Raw genomic sequence first — 15646 nt, forward strand, 5'->3', positions numbered from 1 at the left:
AAAAAAAAAAAAAAAAACTTTAAAAAAAAAAAAAAAAAAAGCATAATCAAAAGAATAAAAAGAAAATGTACATATTTGAAATTTTTTCAGTATACCAACCTAGTTTCAATTAAACTTCTAAGATAAACTTCTTTTAACTATCATATAAAAATCATGGGAAATTTCTACTTTGCCTCCTAGATAGGCAATCATGACAACTCAAAACACAGCAAACAAGATGTAGAATCTTCACTCAAACAATATCTTTTTTTGGGGAAAAATAAGTTCTAAATACATCTGAATTAGTTACTTTAAAACTTGATTTAGGAAAATACTAACCCTCTCTCCTTGTCAGTCCCTTTTTCTATCTACTAACTGCATAATAAATGTTTATGATATAAAAGTGAGTTTTTTAAAAGTCTGTAAAATGCAACTTTTTTATGGTTACATAATACAAAAGACTTCAGTAATAATAGAGTAAAAAAGTTTTAACTTATACAGACCTCATTAAGACATCTTTTCTTTGTGAATATATTTCTGATAAAGGTTTCCTGAATTTCTTCCTGCTTCACCAAGTACTGCCAAAGTCTCTTCACAGACAGTGCCAGATGGTGTTTGGATCTACAGAGACAGGATATTTAATTATACACTTTGAAGATTTCTGATTAACTCGGCCACATTTCCTTGGTGCTCTATGAATGTTTATAATAATAAATTAACCGGAATCAGACCATATCACTGAGGGCAGCAGTCTGCAAATTTTTTCTTAAAAAACCAGATAGTAAATATTTTAGGCTTTGTGGGCTGCCTTTCAACCACTCAACTCAGTCACTGATAGGAAAGCACCCAGAGGAAATATTAAAATGAAAGGGTATGGCTGTGATCCAATAAAACTTTACACTGCAGGAGGATGGGTGGATGTGGCGTCAGGGCTGCAGTTTGCGACCCCTAGGAACACAGTATCTACCAAAAATAGATCTCTCCTAGGAGAGATCTAGAAGCAGAGCTACTCAAAGGGTCTGTGAACATATACCAGTCCATGAACTCTGTTACTGATGCTCACTAAAGAACTTGTGAAATAATGTAAATCAACTATGTCACTAAACCACTAAGTACACTGTTTATTAATTCAGTTAACATTTTGCAGCAAAACTTTATTGATGAAGCAACCACTGCATCGATTTACCTTTTGTTGCAAATGCTTCATCTCCTCATGGATGATAAAACAGCTTGCTAACTAAGTATTTTGAACAGCACTGTTCCAGAGTGGGCGGAAGTAAACTATGGCCCACAGGTCAAATTCAGCCTGCCTTTCATTTTTGAAAATAAAGTTTATTGGATCACAGCCATGTCCATTTGTTTACTTATTGTCTATAGTTGCTTTCACTCTACAATGGCAGTTTACTAGCAGCAAAAAGGATTACAGGGTCCACAAAGCCTAATATATTTACTATCTGGACCTTTGCAGGAAATGTTTGCTAAGCCTACAATATATATCAAACAAAGACACAGATATGAGGCAAAAACCGTGAAGGAAACACAGAAGGCCTTAAATTTTTCTTTTTTTAAAGTACTAATTAATAACATACTGATTTAGTAAAACTCTGACTTAAAAACAGTATCCACAGGACAACCTACTTGAAAGGAGTGTTTGTAGGTTCCAGCAAAGCTTTATGGCGGAGAATTGCAGGACCTGCAGACAAACTCCCTTCAGAGGTATGACTTGCAATATAGTTTTGAGGTGGCCCACCATGGATTTCCAGTCGTCGGAGAAGAACTTGCTCCCAACACTGAAGAGTTTTTAGAACTGCATGACAAAGTGGTGAGCTAACTGGAAGCTCTGAAAAGAGAAAATAAAAATGACCCACTTTTGTCTTCTTCAGTAAAATGCTACAGTCGATTGTAAGAATGACTGAGATAGACACTTTGGCAGAGGAGATGTGCAAGAGAGTGGGGAGAGACCTCCAGAAGATTTAAAAAAAAAAAGATGTAATAAATCTCTATTTCAACATAATTAGGTGGCCCAGAACAATAGAAAAAAAGAGTAATCTGAGTTGAAATTATATCACAGTTTTACTATTACAACTTGGAATAATATTTATGACTTATGATGTAAAGTAATGCTATATCAATTACTGCTTTTGGCTTTAATTTCACATTATGAAAATATGTTGAGAGGATATTATGAAAATATGTTGAGAGGAAAAATTATTGCTTTAAATCTTTGCACCAGCCCAATTTCTATATGGTATGTAACTAAAATTTGTTTAGAAAATGAAAATACACAAAAGTTAAAAAAAAAAAAAGAAGTTAAATAACACTTAACATGAAATTCAGCACTTTCTAGTTCTGTATACTTTTATTCTCCTGATTCCTCACTCCACTTTCAACTTTTAGCTATTTTTGCTATTCACCTCCAAAAATCTAAATAATATGCCTATACTGTGAATTCTGGATTTTTCAATTTTAGAAATGATGTACTCATTTATTACTATGTTATAGAATATGAGAATAAACTACTCTCTCCATCATTCCAACACAGTCACATAATAATTTTTGGTTAAATTGGTGTTTCTGTGTTTACCTTGTTATTTATATTTATAAATACAGATCATAGCTGGACCATGTGGTATACTATCACACCCCTTTCTTTCTGTACAATCTTTTCTTCCTCTGGAGTTAATAATCACTAAGTTTTTACATTTGCTTAGTTTTCTATGTGTCTATTGCTATTAAATCCCCCAACACCTCCACTAGAGGTATAAATAAAGTCTCAAATACAATCACGTAAGGTCCAGATCCCCTACTTTCTTGGACACTGTCCTCCTAATGGCACCTAACAGTATGATAGACACATTTATAGACAGCTGGTCTGGTTAAAAGAAACCTATCTTCTACAACAGGAAGTTACTAAAGTTTTTCTCGACTATTTGAAAAAAAAAAAAGCTAAACAATGGGAATATTAGGTCATGTTAAGATATTCATTACCTGCAAGATCATGACCTGCAAAGGGATAGAACGTCTTCAAATTGTTGAGCACTAACTGCACCATTGCCAAGCGCATCAATGACCAACTAAAAATAAAACAACAGTAGGTCTGTTAAAAATTTACTTAGGGTTTTAGAAGAGTACACCACTCTTGAATCCAACAATTTCACTATCAAGAATCTACTCTGCAGATATACTTCCAGAAAAACAAAACAATATATGCATGCAGTTACTCATGTCAGCTTTACCTATAAGAGCAAAAGAGCAGAAACAACCAATTATCTGCCAGGAGAGTACTGGCTGAAACACTTTGGTTTGGAATCACAGAATATTAAGGAAGCCATAAAAAAAGAATGTAGAAGAATCTTGAAGTGTTAGTATGAAGTGAACTCCAGCGTGTATTAATAAATAATCAAATTATAGAACATTATATACACTATGCACCTGCTACCTTCCATGTAAGAAAGCAGAGAAAAAAGATTTTACACACCTACAAACACACTTATTTTTGCAAACAGAAGGGTAAAACAGAAACTAATAAAAATGGGTAGATGTAGAGGGTGTAGAGAATAAATGGGTGGAAGACAGAAATGTGAGACTTCCAATTTCACATTTTTATATAGTTTTGCTTTTTTTATTAAAAAAAGAAATTTCAACTTCTCTTTTAAAGTGAAACACATTTATTTCTTAGAGTACTGGCTTTTTATTACTTTAAATTGTATATATAGAGTTTACCATCTTAACTATTTTTAAGTGTACAGTTCAGTGGCATCACCACCATCTATTTCTAGAACTCTTTTCATCTTGCAAAACTGGAACTATCCCCATTAAGCAATAATTCCCCATTTCCCCTTCTCCTAGCCCCTGGCAACCACCATTGTACCTTCTGTCTCTATGAACTTGATTACTCTACGCATCTCGTATGTGGAATTATTCACCACTGCCATGGTATTTGTCTATTTGGGACTGGTTATTTCACTTAGCATAATGTCCTCAAGGTTCATCCACTTTGTAACATGTGTCAGAATTTCCATCCTTTTTTAGGTTGAATACTATTCCATTACATGAATATGCCCCATTTTGTTTATGCATTCATCTGTCAACAGACTTAGTGCTTTTATCCCTTGGCTATTATGCTGTTATGAATATGGTTTCTACAAATACCAATCCCATTTTTTTTAGCATCTGCGCTGCTGAAGCAAGCAAGGTTTGTACAAATACCTCTTCAAGACCTGCTTTTAATTCTTTTGGGTATATACTCAGAAGTGAAATTGCTGGATCATATGGTAATTCTATTTTTAATTTCCTAACTACCATAATGTTTTCCACAGTGGCTGCACCATTTCACATTCCCACCAATAGAGCACAAGGGTTCCAATTTCTCCACATTCTTGCCAACACTGTTATTTTCCGGTTTTTGGATAGTAGTCATTCTAAGGGGCGTGAAGTGATCTCTCATTGCGGTTTCAAACTGCATTTCCCTAATGATTAATGACAGCATCTTTTCTTGTACTTATTGGCCATCTGTATATCTTCTTTGGAAAAATATCTATTCAAGTCATTTGCCTGCTTTTTTAATTGGGTTGTTTGGTTTTTGCTGTTATTAAGTTACAGAGTTTGAATGACTTTTGAGACATGTAAATAATTTATATATAATTGGGTCAACAGGAAAAAACCAACAATATACCAATAAGTAAAAATCTCCAAATATTTTTTCCAGTCAATAAAGGAGTATTTTTATTTCATTTTCGCTAATATACTACTTATTTCTTGTGGAAAATTTCTATTTTTCTATCATATCATTAACATACAATGTTTTGATAAAATATATATACCTTTCAGAGATATACAACGTATCAAAAGGGACAAGATAATATCCTGTTACTCATACATATAAGGATAAAGCAGCACTGGAGCTGAGGGTGAACATTTTGAATATTTATGATTTTTATAATATGTGGAAGCCATTTTTAAGACAGTAATCATTGACTTAGAGTATTAGTATTATACTGATCTTAGAGTATTAGTATTATACTGAAAAGATATTATGTTTTCTAGGCTAAAACAGTGGAGTTTGTTTATCTCAGGGAGCAAAGGCAAGGAAAAGTAGACAGCATTTGTGAGGACTGATTCACGGATAATAAAAAACTAACTGTGTCATTATTCTTAAAGAAAGGAATTTAACAATTTCATCTGAAGAAATCTGAGTTATAATGTGTGCTATAATTCAACAAGCTACCAATTTCATGTGTTATTTTCAAAAATATTATGTATATAAGCCAAGATGAATTTTTTTTTTTTTTAAAGATTTTATTTATTTATTTGACAGAGAGAGAGCACAAGCAGGGAGAGTGGCAGGCAGAGGGAGAGGGAGAAGCAGACTCCCCACTGAGCAGGGAGCCCGATGCGGGGCTCGATCCCAGGACCCTGAGATCATGACCTGAGCCGAAGGCAGATGCTTAACCGACTGAGCCACCCAGGCACCCCAAGCCACGATGAATTTTTAAAAAGAAGCTTAAAATTAAATATTCCATACCTATATGAATTTGAATTAGAATGTTCTTGGAGATGGAAATCTGAGGCTAAAACATCATCATCATCGTCATCACTTTCCAGACTCTCCTCTGAATCATATTCTGCTCTACTTTGGGAAGGGGGTAGAAAAGGCTAAAATAAAAAGTTACAGAATTTATCATTCAACTCTCTGATTTAAAACATTCAATTACAGAGTCTAATATTAGCAATTTATCCCATTTTCAGATACTTCAATGTAAAAAAAGTAAAGTAACCAGTATTTGGCTTCTTCTTTTTTGACATTCTATGCCTTCAACCTCACTTTACACAATTCTCTTATTAATGCAGCCATTCAACAAAAAATTTATCAAGTATCAATGTGTCAAAAAGTATACTTGCCATAAGAATTTTTTTCTTTTAAGTAGGCTCCACACCCAGTCTGGAGCCCAACTTGGGGGCTTGAACTGACAACCTTGAGATCAAGACCTGAGCTCAAGAGTCAGATGCTTAGCCATCTGGGTGGCACCCGTTATAAGGATTTTTAAGACATAAACACAGTCACTGCACTCAGAGAGCTGACACTTTCGTGGAAAAAAACAGGCAAATAACAGAAAACTAAATACAAACTGTATTTAGTTGGGCCATACAGAAAAGAGGACAGATGGGATTGAGAGCATTAACAAGAACTGACATAAGCGGATTGTGAAAGGCCTCTTGGTAAAGCGGCACTTAAGTGAGACTGAAAGGACAAGAAGTAAGGCACAGAACAGGAGGGAAGAAAAGCATTTTACGCAGTGGAAATCGTAGATAGGAAGGCGTTAATATGGGAAAGAGTGTGGTGTGGAAAGTAAGTGGTTTGGTTGAAGCCCACTATCGCAGGAGGATAAGTGTTGGGATGAACACTGAAGACAATGGCAGGAGACAGGTGTGGTAGGGTCTTTGCAGGTCACAGTAAAGAGGATAATGGAATGCCACTAGTGAGTTTTAAGTGGAGGACAGGTATTGAGATTTACATCTTAAGAGTATGACTATGCCCACTCTCTTGTGAGAGAAAAACTCAAATGGCAAGACTAGAAATGGAGACTTGAGTAAATAAGTAAGGCAAGAGTTGACAGTCTGGGTGAAACTGCTACAGAAACATAAAGATGGATGGAAATTCAGATGGACACACTCGTGCTTCAGCAAGGCTTGACTTTAAATGGGACAGATTTTTCTCTTCCTCATTCTTGAAGCCCCCTCACCCTTGACTTGTTTTTCTGTAGAATCCTTTGTTCGGGAACTCAGTATCAATGTGGACATCTCGCTGACCTCAAAGTATACTCAGTCAAGAGACTCAGATGGCCGGCGCTAGTCAGACACCACCCTGAAGACATGATGAAGAGCTGGTGGCTCATACCAGATTCCTATCTCAACCGCCCAGATCCTTTATTTTCCTCTAAAACTCCCGCAACCTTTTACCTCAGGCGCGTCTGAAATTTTGAAAGCACTGGCCAGCTACAGCCTCCTTTGCCTAGCAAAGCAATAAAACTATTGTTCTTCTTTATCCCCACATTCTGTCTTCGTGTTATATTTTGGCTGCAGAGCACAGAGATAGGTTTCCAACAACATGGGTTTATGTGTTAGTGATGAAGATGGAGAGAAATAACATACTGACAGTATATTTTGGGGAAGCACTGACAGATATACTGATAAGTATGAAGAGCAAGGGACAGAGAGGAAAAAGACTATTTTTGGTTTCTGGCTTAAGAAACTATTAGGATGAAGATGACATTTACTAGTACAAGAGAACTTTGGTTATAAAAGGGAGGTATTGGACAAAATAAATATCAAAAACCCATATCTTGAAGAAGATCAAGATTCACAGGTCAAGTGGAAAAGGAAGAATAAAGAAAAAAGACTATGAAAGATAAATAGTGAGACTGGGAAAAAAAAAAACTAGAGGAGAATGGCATTAAGAGAACAAGACAAAAAAGTATTTTCAAGGAGGAAATGGTCGCATGTATTGAATATTGCTAAGAGTTCAAATGAGATGATGATAAAGAAGTTTCAGTTATATGTGATGCCCCTTTGGATGCCCCCTGAATCTCAACAGCAGCTTCAGTAGGGTAGCTGTGTCAGAAGTCACACAGTGGGTAACTATGAAAGGGACCTAAGATAAAAGGGGAAAAAAATGTGTGTATAGTTTTAAAAAGCTGAATGATAACAGGAAGCAGAGAAATGGAGTAATAGCTGGAAAAAGTTTTGGGATCAAAGCAGGCTTTGGAATGAGAGACAGCAGAGCACACTTCTGTCCTGATGGGAAGCAGTCAACAGAGAGTCAAAAGTAGAGAAGAAAAGCACAGCTGGGACTCAGAACAGAACTGAAGTTTCTGATAGGAAGGACTCTTCATCCTTATTAACAGGAGGAATGAATACGATGGGAACAAATGTAGTTAAAGCTTCATGCCAGGATGGTAAGAGTTTTAATACCTTATAGTTAAGAGCAAAGATGGAAGAGGTGATACGGGAAATCTGAAGTTACAAATCTTCAGTGTAGGGAAGCCCAGTAAAGACACATAGCAGGGATGGGAGAACTTCTGAAAGAGCTGAGCGAGAAGCTCCTAAGTCCTCTCACCAGAAAGCAACAGTAAAACTGCACAAAGTTGTAAAAAAGACCCATTTAAAGATACTGGAAATTGATCAATGCATACAACACACAGAGAAGCATTTATTCAAGAAAAATTGACTGGAATCTCTGGAGAAACCGTGAGAACCTGGCATTTTGGGGGGGCCGCTGCTACCCCACCCCGCCGCTTGGGCAGTCTGTGAGCAGGACGAACTCTGCTGCGCGGCCAGAGGTGGCTACTTGAATAAAAATTCCAGGCTCAGTGGCACCATCAAAAGCGACAGAGATCTCAGTACCAACTAGAAAAAGCTAACCTCTCAACTAGCCTGAGGCTGTGATATGAATTGGGACAAGGGCAGACCAGCCAGAAATTTAACAAGATCCAGGAACAAGAGAGCTAAAGAAGCCTTCCTCATCATGGATCCTCTATCATTTAAAACTGTGTTTCCAAAATGAAGATGACATAAAGATATTCCCATATCAGTAAGGGGCTCAATAAACATTTGTTGAATAAATGAATAGCTCTGCAAAAGGCAATGAAGAACACGGAGAGACAAATACCTGCCTTTACCCCAAGAAAAATACAAAAAAAATTAAGCTACTGCATAACATGTCTAAAGGATTGTTGTCAGCAGAAAATAGTTAGCTATCAAACAGAAGAAAATAAAAAGAACATGCAGAAGTTGAGAATGTGAGGGACGTGGCTGATCACAGGAGAAGCAGAAGACACATACAGGCCATTTTTGCTTTGCATAGTAGCATAGGAACATGAAAACGACCAAGCAAGCTGAAACCATTGTGAAGCAATCTTAATAAACAAAGGAAAAACTACAAATATTCTGAGACTAGGAAAAATATTTTTCAAAACATTAAAACTCTTATGGTTGGCAATAAATGTATAGGGAAATGAAAAAATAGTAAAAATCATATTTATTTAGCACACTATAATTAAAATATTAGAAATATTGAGAATTTAAGTGTTTTATTTCTTTTTTTTTTTAAAGATTTTATTTATTTATTTGAGAGAGAGAGAGAACAAGTGAGAGGCAGAGGGAAAGGCAGAGGGAGAAGCAGACTCCCCACTGAGCAGGGAGCCCGATGCGGGGCTCGATCCCAGGACCCTGAGATCATGACCTGAGCCGAAGGTAGACGCTTAACCGACTGAGCCACCCAGGTACCTGATCAAGTGTTTTATTTCTATGTAAAAAATTTATCAAGAGTACTTGGAATAGTGCTTGCCTTCTTCTAACTCTGTAATTTAGGATACAAAAGAAGCATCTTTTCTAATCCTTGGCAAACCATCATACTTGTTTCTAAATTTGTATCAACTTCCAACATTTTACTCTTCACACTTTCAATGCTGTGAAATATTAGCCAGAGTTCCTTTAACGTGAAGTGGGTTTTTTTTTTTGCCAATTTCACTATCTCTACAAAATCCTCATCCCTGTGTTACACTTTCCTCACCTCTGTTGACAAGTTAGCCCTCACTAAGTCCTCTGGTTGCACATCCAGAATCTGACAGCAATGTCAGTAGCCCCAATGTGAGCTATTTTTCCATAAACTCTGTTTACATTTGATTTTTTTCTGTAGAAAGCATCTTAATTTTTTATTTAAATTCTATTAGCCGACATACTGCTTACATTCGATCTGAATGTCACTCACAGTGCTACCACTTGTCACTGTTTGGTAGCACTTCCACTTTTGTGAGCCAATTCCCTCTTCCCATTATCCAGTTTTGTAAAATGTCACTTGAGTTTGACACTCTGCTGTCTGTATACGAACTGAGTAACAGGTCCTAATTGATCAATCGCCAATAGACTCTGAAAGAACTGTTGTGATTGATCACTGCACATGAGGTGCATCTGCTATTTCCACAGTGACATGTGGACGGAAGAGCCAGCAGGGAAGTTCATACTTGAGGTAATTCCTCACAGTTAATAGACTGTGGAAACTCTGAGCCATGTTGTTGAGGGACTCGTTACCTCACTAAACGGCAGTAACTATAACGTGTGTATATGAGAACCATGTAGGACCATCTGCAGTACAGAAAAGGAGTGAAAGCAGCAATGGCCCTGTGACTGCTAGTAGTCTGGATTCCTTAATTACCATCAAGTACCTTAGCACTACGGTGTTGACCAATTTATCTTTTTATCTAAGAACTGTATTTTGTTTAAAATATAGAAATCATAACTTATCAAAGGGCTGCCTTAAAAACCGGATGGAAATGGCCAAATATTTTTTTTTTTTTTTTTAAGATTTTTATTTATTTATTTGACAAAGAGAGACACAGTGAGAGAGGGAACACAAGCAGGGGGAGTGGGAGAGAGAGAAGCAGGCTTCCTGCTGAGCAGGGAGCCCGATGCGGGGCTCGATCCCAGGACCCTGGGACCATGACCTGAGCTGAAGGCAGACGCTTAACGACTGAGCCACCCAGGCGCCCCAATGGCCAAATATTTTTGAGTTTTTTTTGTTTTGCTTTGTTATGCAGCCTGACAAAATGAAATCTTTCTAAACCAGAGTGGGAAAATACTTGGAAGCAGCCACAATCCACTTATTTTAAACGTTTTCATTTCCATTTCACTGCAACACTATTCAAAGTGTTGTTCTAGGTGGCACTTTTATTACCTTGGCTATGAAATAGTCCCAGATACTGAGCTCTGGTGGGATGAACTTCTCTTGGACTGTCAGTGACTCCTGGCTGACTACTGATGAGGAAGAGGTCGGTGGGGCAGAATCTCTGCAAGGAATTTTTGATGGCCTAAAACGTTTGTTCTGTTTCTCTCCTTCTTCCACAAGCGAAGAAACTAATGAAAACAAAATAAAGTATTATTAAAACAAGTACTATTTCCATTGTACTAATTTCATCTATCTTTACATAAGATGTAAGGTTACCAATAAGCACAAACACAAAACTGATATCATTACTACTATAGTAAGGTTAAAAAAAATAAGTAGAAGTGAGACAAAAATCACTGTAAAACGCAATCTTTACTTTTATCTCAACTTATCCCTCATTCTCTGAATGTTATGTGGGTAACAGGATATAATATCTGCCTATAAATGAGTCCACAATTGAGCTAAGATCATGACAGCAAATCATCTACATCCCTTTACTTTGAAGAATACCATGGAAAACAAAGAGTATCATGGGATGTCAATGTTAATTGAAGGCAACAACTCACTTATGAGGTTCTTTAGTAATCCCTTGGCCTTTTATCTACATACAAAACTGAATGTTTTCACTGAAAATAAATAAAAAATTCAAATACGTAACAACTGAATTAAACTGACTCAGACTTCTGGAAATGGCTCGCACATGGAATTTTCTGGTCAGTGGAATAATAAAGAGAGAGAAAATGCAATCTTTGTTGTTTTAACTTTTAAAACACTTAATGGTTAGTATTCCCTTAGTATTTTACTTTAGAGTATTAAGGGCCTCAGGAAAGAAAAACAAGTTACACAAATATATAAATAACAGATATTAAGTCACAAGATGCACGTCACCAGTACAGAACCAAGGCTGTCCCAAACAGAAGCCTATGTCTAACTGACAGGCAAACAACTCCACAATAAGGCACACCAATATTCTCCTTCAATGGTTCCAGTGAGAACTGACTTACCTTTCAAAGGAATGCAAATATGTGTCCTGTAATATAATTTTGTTTTATTGTTTGAAGCTACTCAGCTTGCATAAACAGCATGCTCATGCATTATATCAAGCTACAGCCAAGCTGAGTTTAACAGAGTGATTTAGTGATTTCAGAAAAAAAGGAAATTAAAATGGATAAAATTCTAAAAGATTGCTTGAACGTGGTATGATTATTACACAAACTCCCAAGTGATTTTAAAAGGAACTTTCAGATTAAATGTGTTAAATTTCTGCCTTTTTTTTTTAAAGATTTATTTATTTATTTGAGAGAGAGCACACGCACAAGTGGGAGGAGGGGCACAGGGAGAGGAAGAAGCAGACTCCACACTGAGCTGGAGCCTGACGTGGGGCTGATCTCAAGACCCTGAAAACATGACCTGAGCCAAAACCAAGAGTCAGATGCTTAACTAACCGAGTCACTCAGGTACCCCAATTTTTTTTTCCTGTTTTTAAAAGCAACTGATAGTCAACAATCATGTTTCTAATATATGTTGCATACATTCATATTCATTCTATAACTTAAAACAGTGATTCTATCAAATTCTGATCAAGTAAAAAATTTAGAATATAAAGGTACTTTTTACCTTTCAAAAATTAATGCTGTGGTTTAAAATAAATTAATCATTTGACTTTAACATTACTATTTTGCTTTTTTTGTTTTTAGATTAGAAGGCATATGAACATAGGAGCTTAAAGGATCTCTGGAAAAATAAAACTTACAAACACTGAATGAATACATTTTTGCCAAGACAGCTATATGATAAAAAATCAGAGTTTTTAAACCAAAACCTAAGAAGATTTTTTTAAAAAGAGAAAAATTTACAAGTACAGTCAATGAACCCAGACACCGACATGAAAATAAGAAAAGTTACCACACTGGGGTAAATGTTTAAAATTACAGGCTCAATACCAAAAATATAAAACTAGTTATTAAAATACTTTTGATGAGCAAAGAAAAAAATGGCAAACAGTTTCACAATACTGAATGTTCTATTACTTGAAATGCTATAAATAAAAGGACCTGAGTGATGCCTCCCAGCAAACAAGAAATAACCTGTAGCTTCTCATTAGCGTAGATGCTGCTTCTTTTCCCATAAATTACAGCAAGACTTAAGACAATTTTATGTTTAAATCACAGAGGGTTAGCATAGCCATGAAGGGCCAATAGAGACTGCACAGTGGCTGAGGGCTCAACTGCTGATTTTTGAAAATGCTAATAATCAAATATCAAGAACCTCTGTCACTCTTTGGATAAAAACTGACTCTAGTGTTGCATTACTAAGGGGGTAAATGGCTACTTTACTAGTAATAGAAGGAAAAAAACAGTATTAGGGAGAATTGAAAAGGAACTTGGATATGGAGCTTAGAAATTATAAGGAACATAGAGAAGCTAGAAAGTGGGTAAAGAAAAACCAACATACCCACGGGTAAGAAAAGACAGAATCACTCACTAACATAAACTTCTTAAATTTCTTAGCTGCTTTGGATTCATAGAAAGTACTTTTAAGAAGTGCTTTTAAAGTCAAGATAGTGGACTTTTCCCTCCATTTTAAGAACTTCTATCCTCACTCCTAGTACATTCTGCAGTGACTTCCTGGAACTATGGACGTGACTTCCTAAAGAACTCAAAACAGAAATGGAGAAATGGTTAAGAGGCTACATCTAAAGAATGGGCAGAGGAGGTACAGAGGAGTAAGAAAGACAATGGTGCTTTTTATCATAAATTCTTCCGGACTACTGGATTTATTACCATGCACATATATTGTTTTGATTAAAATCAAAACAAGTTAACACTTTTTGAGTTTGTAATTTTATTTTATTTTTTAAAAAGAATTTATTTATTTGAGAGAAAGCACGAGTGAGCATGAGTGGGGGGGGCAGGGGGAGAGGGAGAAGCAGACTCCCCACTGAGCGGGGAGCCCGACACAGGGCTTGTTCCCAGGATCCTGAGATCATGACCTAAGCTGAAGGCAGGAGCTTAACTAACTGAGCCACACAGGTGCCCCAAGTTTATCATTTTAAATCAAACAAAATTAATATTCTAAACCTAGACTTAAATGTTATTTCTTTTAAAAAATGACCTCAAAGTAACCAGCAGAATGATCTCATTCTCTGCATCTCAATCTAAGGCACACTTATCACAAGACTATTCATGAGTGTGTCACAGAGTACACGAAACTTCAGGGGGGACATTGTCCTGGACCTTCAAGTTTAGCTCCAAAATTTAGGGGGTGGGAGGATGAAAGTAATTTAAATGATGATTTAAAATATTTTATTGGAAAGAAACAAAGATATGGAGAAGATAAAAGTCATGTAAGTTCAAGATAAAATAGATCCCGAATCTCTTTCTTGCTTTTGGCAACATAATTCAGCATAAGAGATCTCCTAAGAGGTACATATATTCACTCTCCTCTAGCATCCACTTGAGGCAAAAAGTTTGAGAAGTACAAATATAGGCCAACACAAATTATATAAAAAAATTCTCAAAATTATATGTAAAACATGACTTTACAAGTAAACTTCAAAGATTCTTAAAAGGAAAAGACCAAAACAGATTCAAGGAGTAATAAATTTAAGGTACTTCTTAATCCTCAAAGAATAAAATCAATGCAAAAAAAATGTCTGACAGGTGAAATTTTCCAATTTTAGAAAGATGGACTCTCAAGGAGGTAGGGCACAGTGGTACCTTGTACCTGCTTCATAAGTACCTATAAAAATGAAATGATGACTATCTTAGTAGAAAGTAGTGATTTGTCTCCAAATCACAGAGCAAGTAGTTTCCAAGATAGTTGGTGTTCAAACTGATTCACTGGAATATGGAAAGAAAATATTACAACTACTACTTAGATTTTTTAATAAGGAGAAGTGGGGAGAAGGAAGAAAAGAGAAACAGGGTAAGAAGGGGAGAAGGAAAAGAAGAGAGGAGAGGTGGAGTGGAGGAGAAGAGAGAGAAAGAGAAGACAATAGAGGAAGGAAAAAGAAAGGGGGGTGGGAGAAGGGGAGCAGAAAGGGGAGGGAAGTGGTAAGGAGAAGAAGAAAATCTGTCAATGTTTAATATCTGGATCAGCAAGAGTATATGTATTTATAAATAAATACATACATACATACTGAGGATTTGCTCATGCATGTCTTGTGGATAGGGTTATATAATAAAAAATCTGGAGATAACACTATTTTTCCATCACCCTGAAGACCACGGGTGTGCCTGTAAGATTTCATCTCCAGCTCAACAGACTTATTAAAAGTGAGAACGGAGTACATACATACAGTGAAGTATTACTCAGCTGTACAAAGAAAACTCTATCATATGCCACAACACGGATGAACCTCAAGGACATTGTGCTAAGTGAAATAAGCCTGTCACAAAGGGACAAATATGGTAGTTATGAAATGAAGAGATGCTTTTTAATGAAAATTTATATCTGTCCCTCAAAAAATAAGTCTGCGCAAGGAGTCTAACAAAAGATGTATTCCCTTCTCTGGCAAAACTAGTTATTTTTTGGTTCAGTAGCCAGTTAAAATTGTTGGGCATATTCATCTGTATTGTAAATAGCTGATCGTTTTCTATTTTAAAAATGCTTAAGTCTTATACTTTTTCTGGTCAAGAAATGTTGCTATTTTATATATTTTGCTAAAGGAAGGATAGCAATGACATGTATAATCGCTGAATACTGAATAGAAAACTTTTATTTTTTTATACAAGTTTTAGGGGAAAAGCAAAACATTTGGATTTTCCGATCCATATTTAACATAAATAATCAAATGGCAAAAATATACTTTAAAATGTCTAAAACATCATTAGCAGTCTCATAGTTAGAAAAAAAAAGATGTGCTTACCACAAATAAAATACTCATTTTATATTTTATTCCTCAATGTGGAGACATAAACAATCATTACTATGTATTTATCA

The 15646-nt window shown here is 35.9% G+C and overlaps 1 protein-coding gene across 5 annotated transcripts in view; it reads right to left on the reverse strand.

Moving 5' to 3' along the window:
* Window positions 1-15646, reverse strand: part of DMXL1 (Dmx like 1) — a 131462-nt gene that overhangs the window by 37409 nt on the left and 78407 nt on the right. For 4 of the 5 annotated variants that reach the window (XM_032425410.1, XM_032425413.1, XM_032425414.1 and 1 more), the window contains exons 29-33: window positions 10712-10890; window positions 5504-5634; window positions 2968-3053; window positions 1618-1819; window positions 483-600 (exon numbers count right to left, since the gene is read on the reverse strand). In XM_032425410.1, the coding sequence (XP_032281301.1) occupies window positions 483-600; window positions 1618-1819; window positions 2968-3053; window positions 5504-5634; window positions 10712-10890 (716 nt within the window). The remainder of the gene's footprint in view (window positions 1-482; window positions 601-1617; window positions 1820-2967; window positions 3054-5503; window positions 5635-10711; window positions 10891-15646) is intronic. The other variant, XM_032425415.1, reaches the window with a different exon arrangement.

This window comes from Phoca vitulina, unplaced genomic scaffold (assembly GCF_004348235.1).
Source record: "Phoca vitulina isolate PV1807 unplaced genomic scaffold, GSC_HSeal_1.0 scaffold32, whole genome shotgun sequence".
NCBI lineage: Eukaryota > Metazoa > Chordata > Mammalia > Carnivora > Phocidae > Phoca > Phoca vitulina.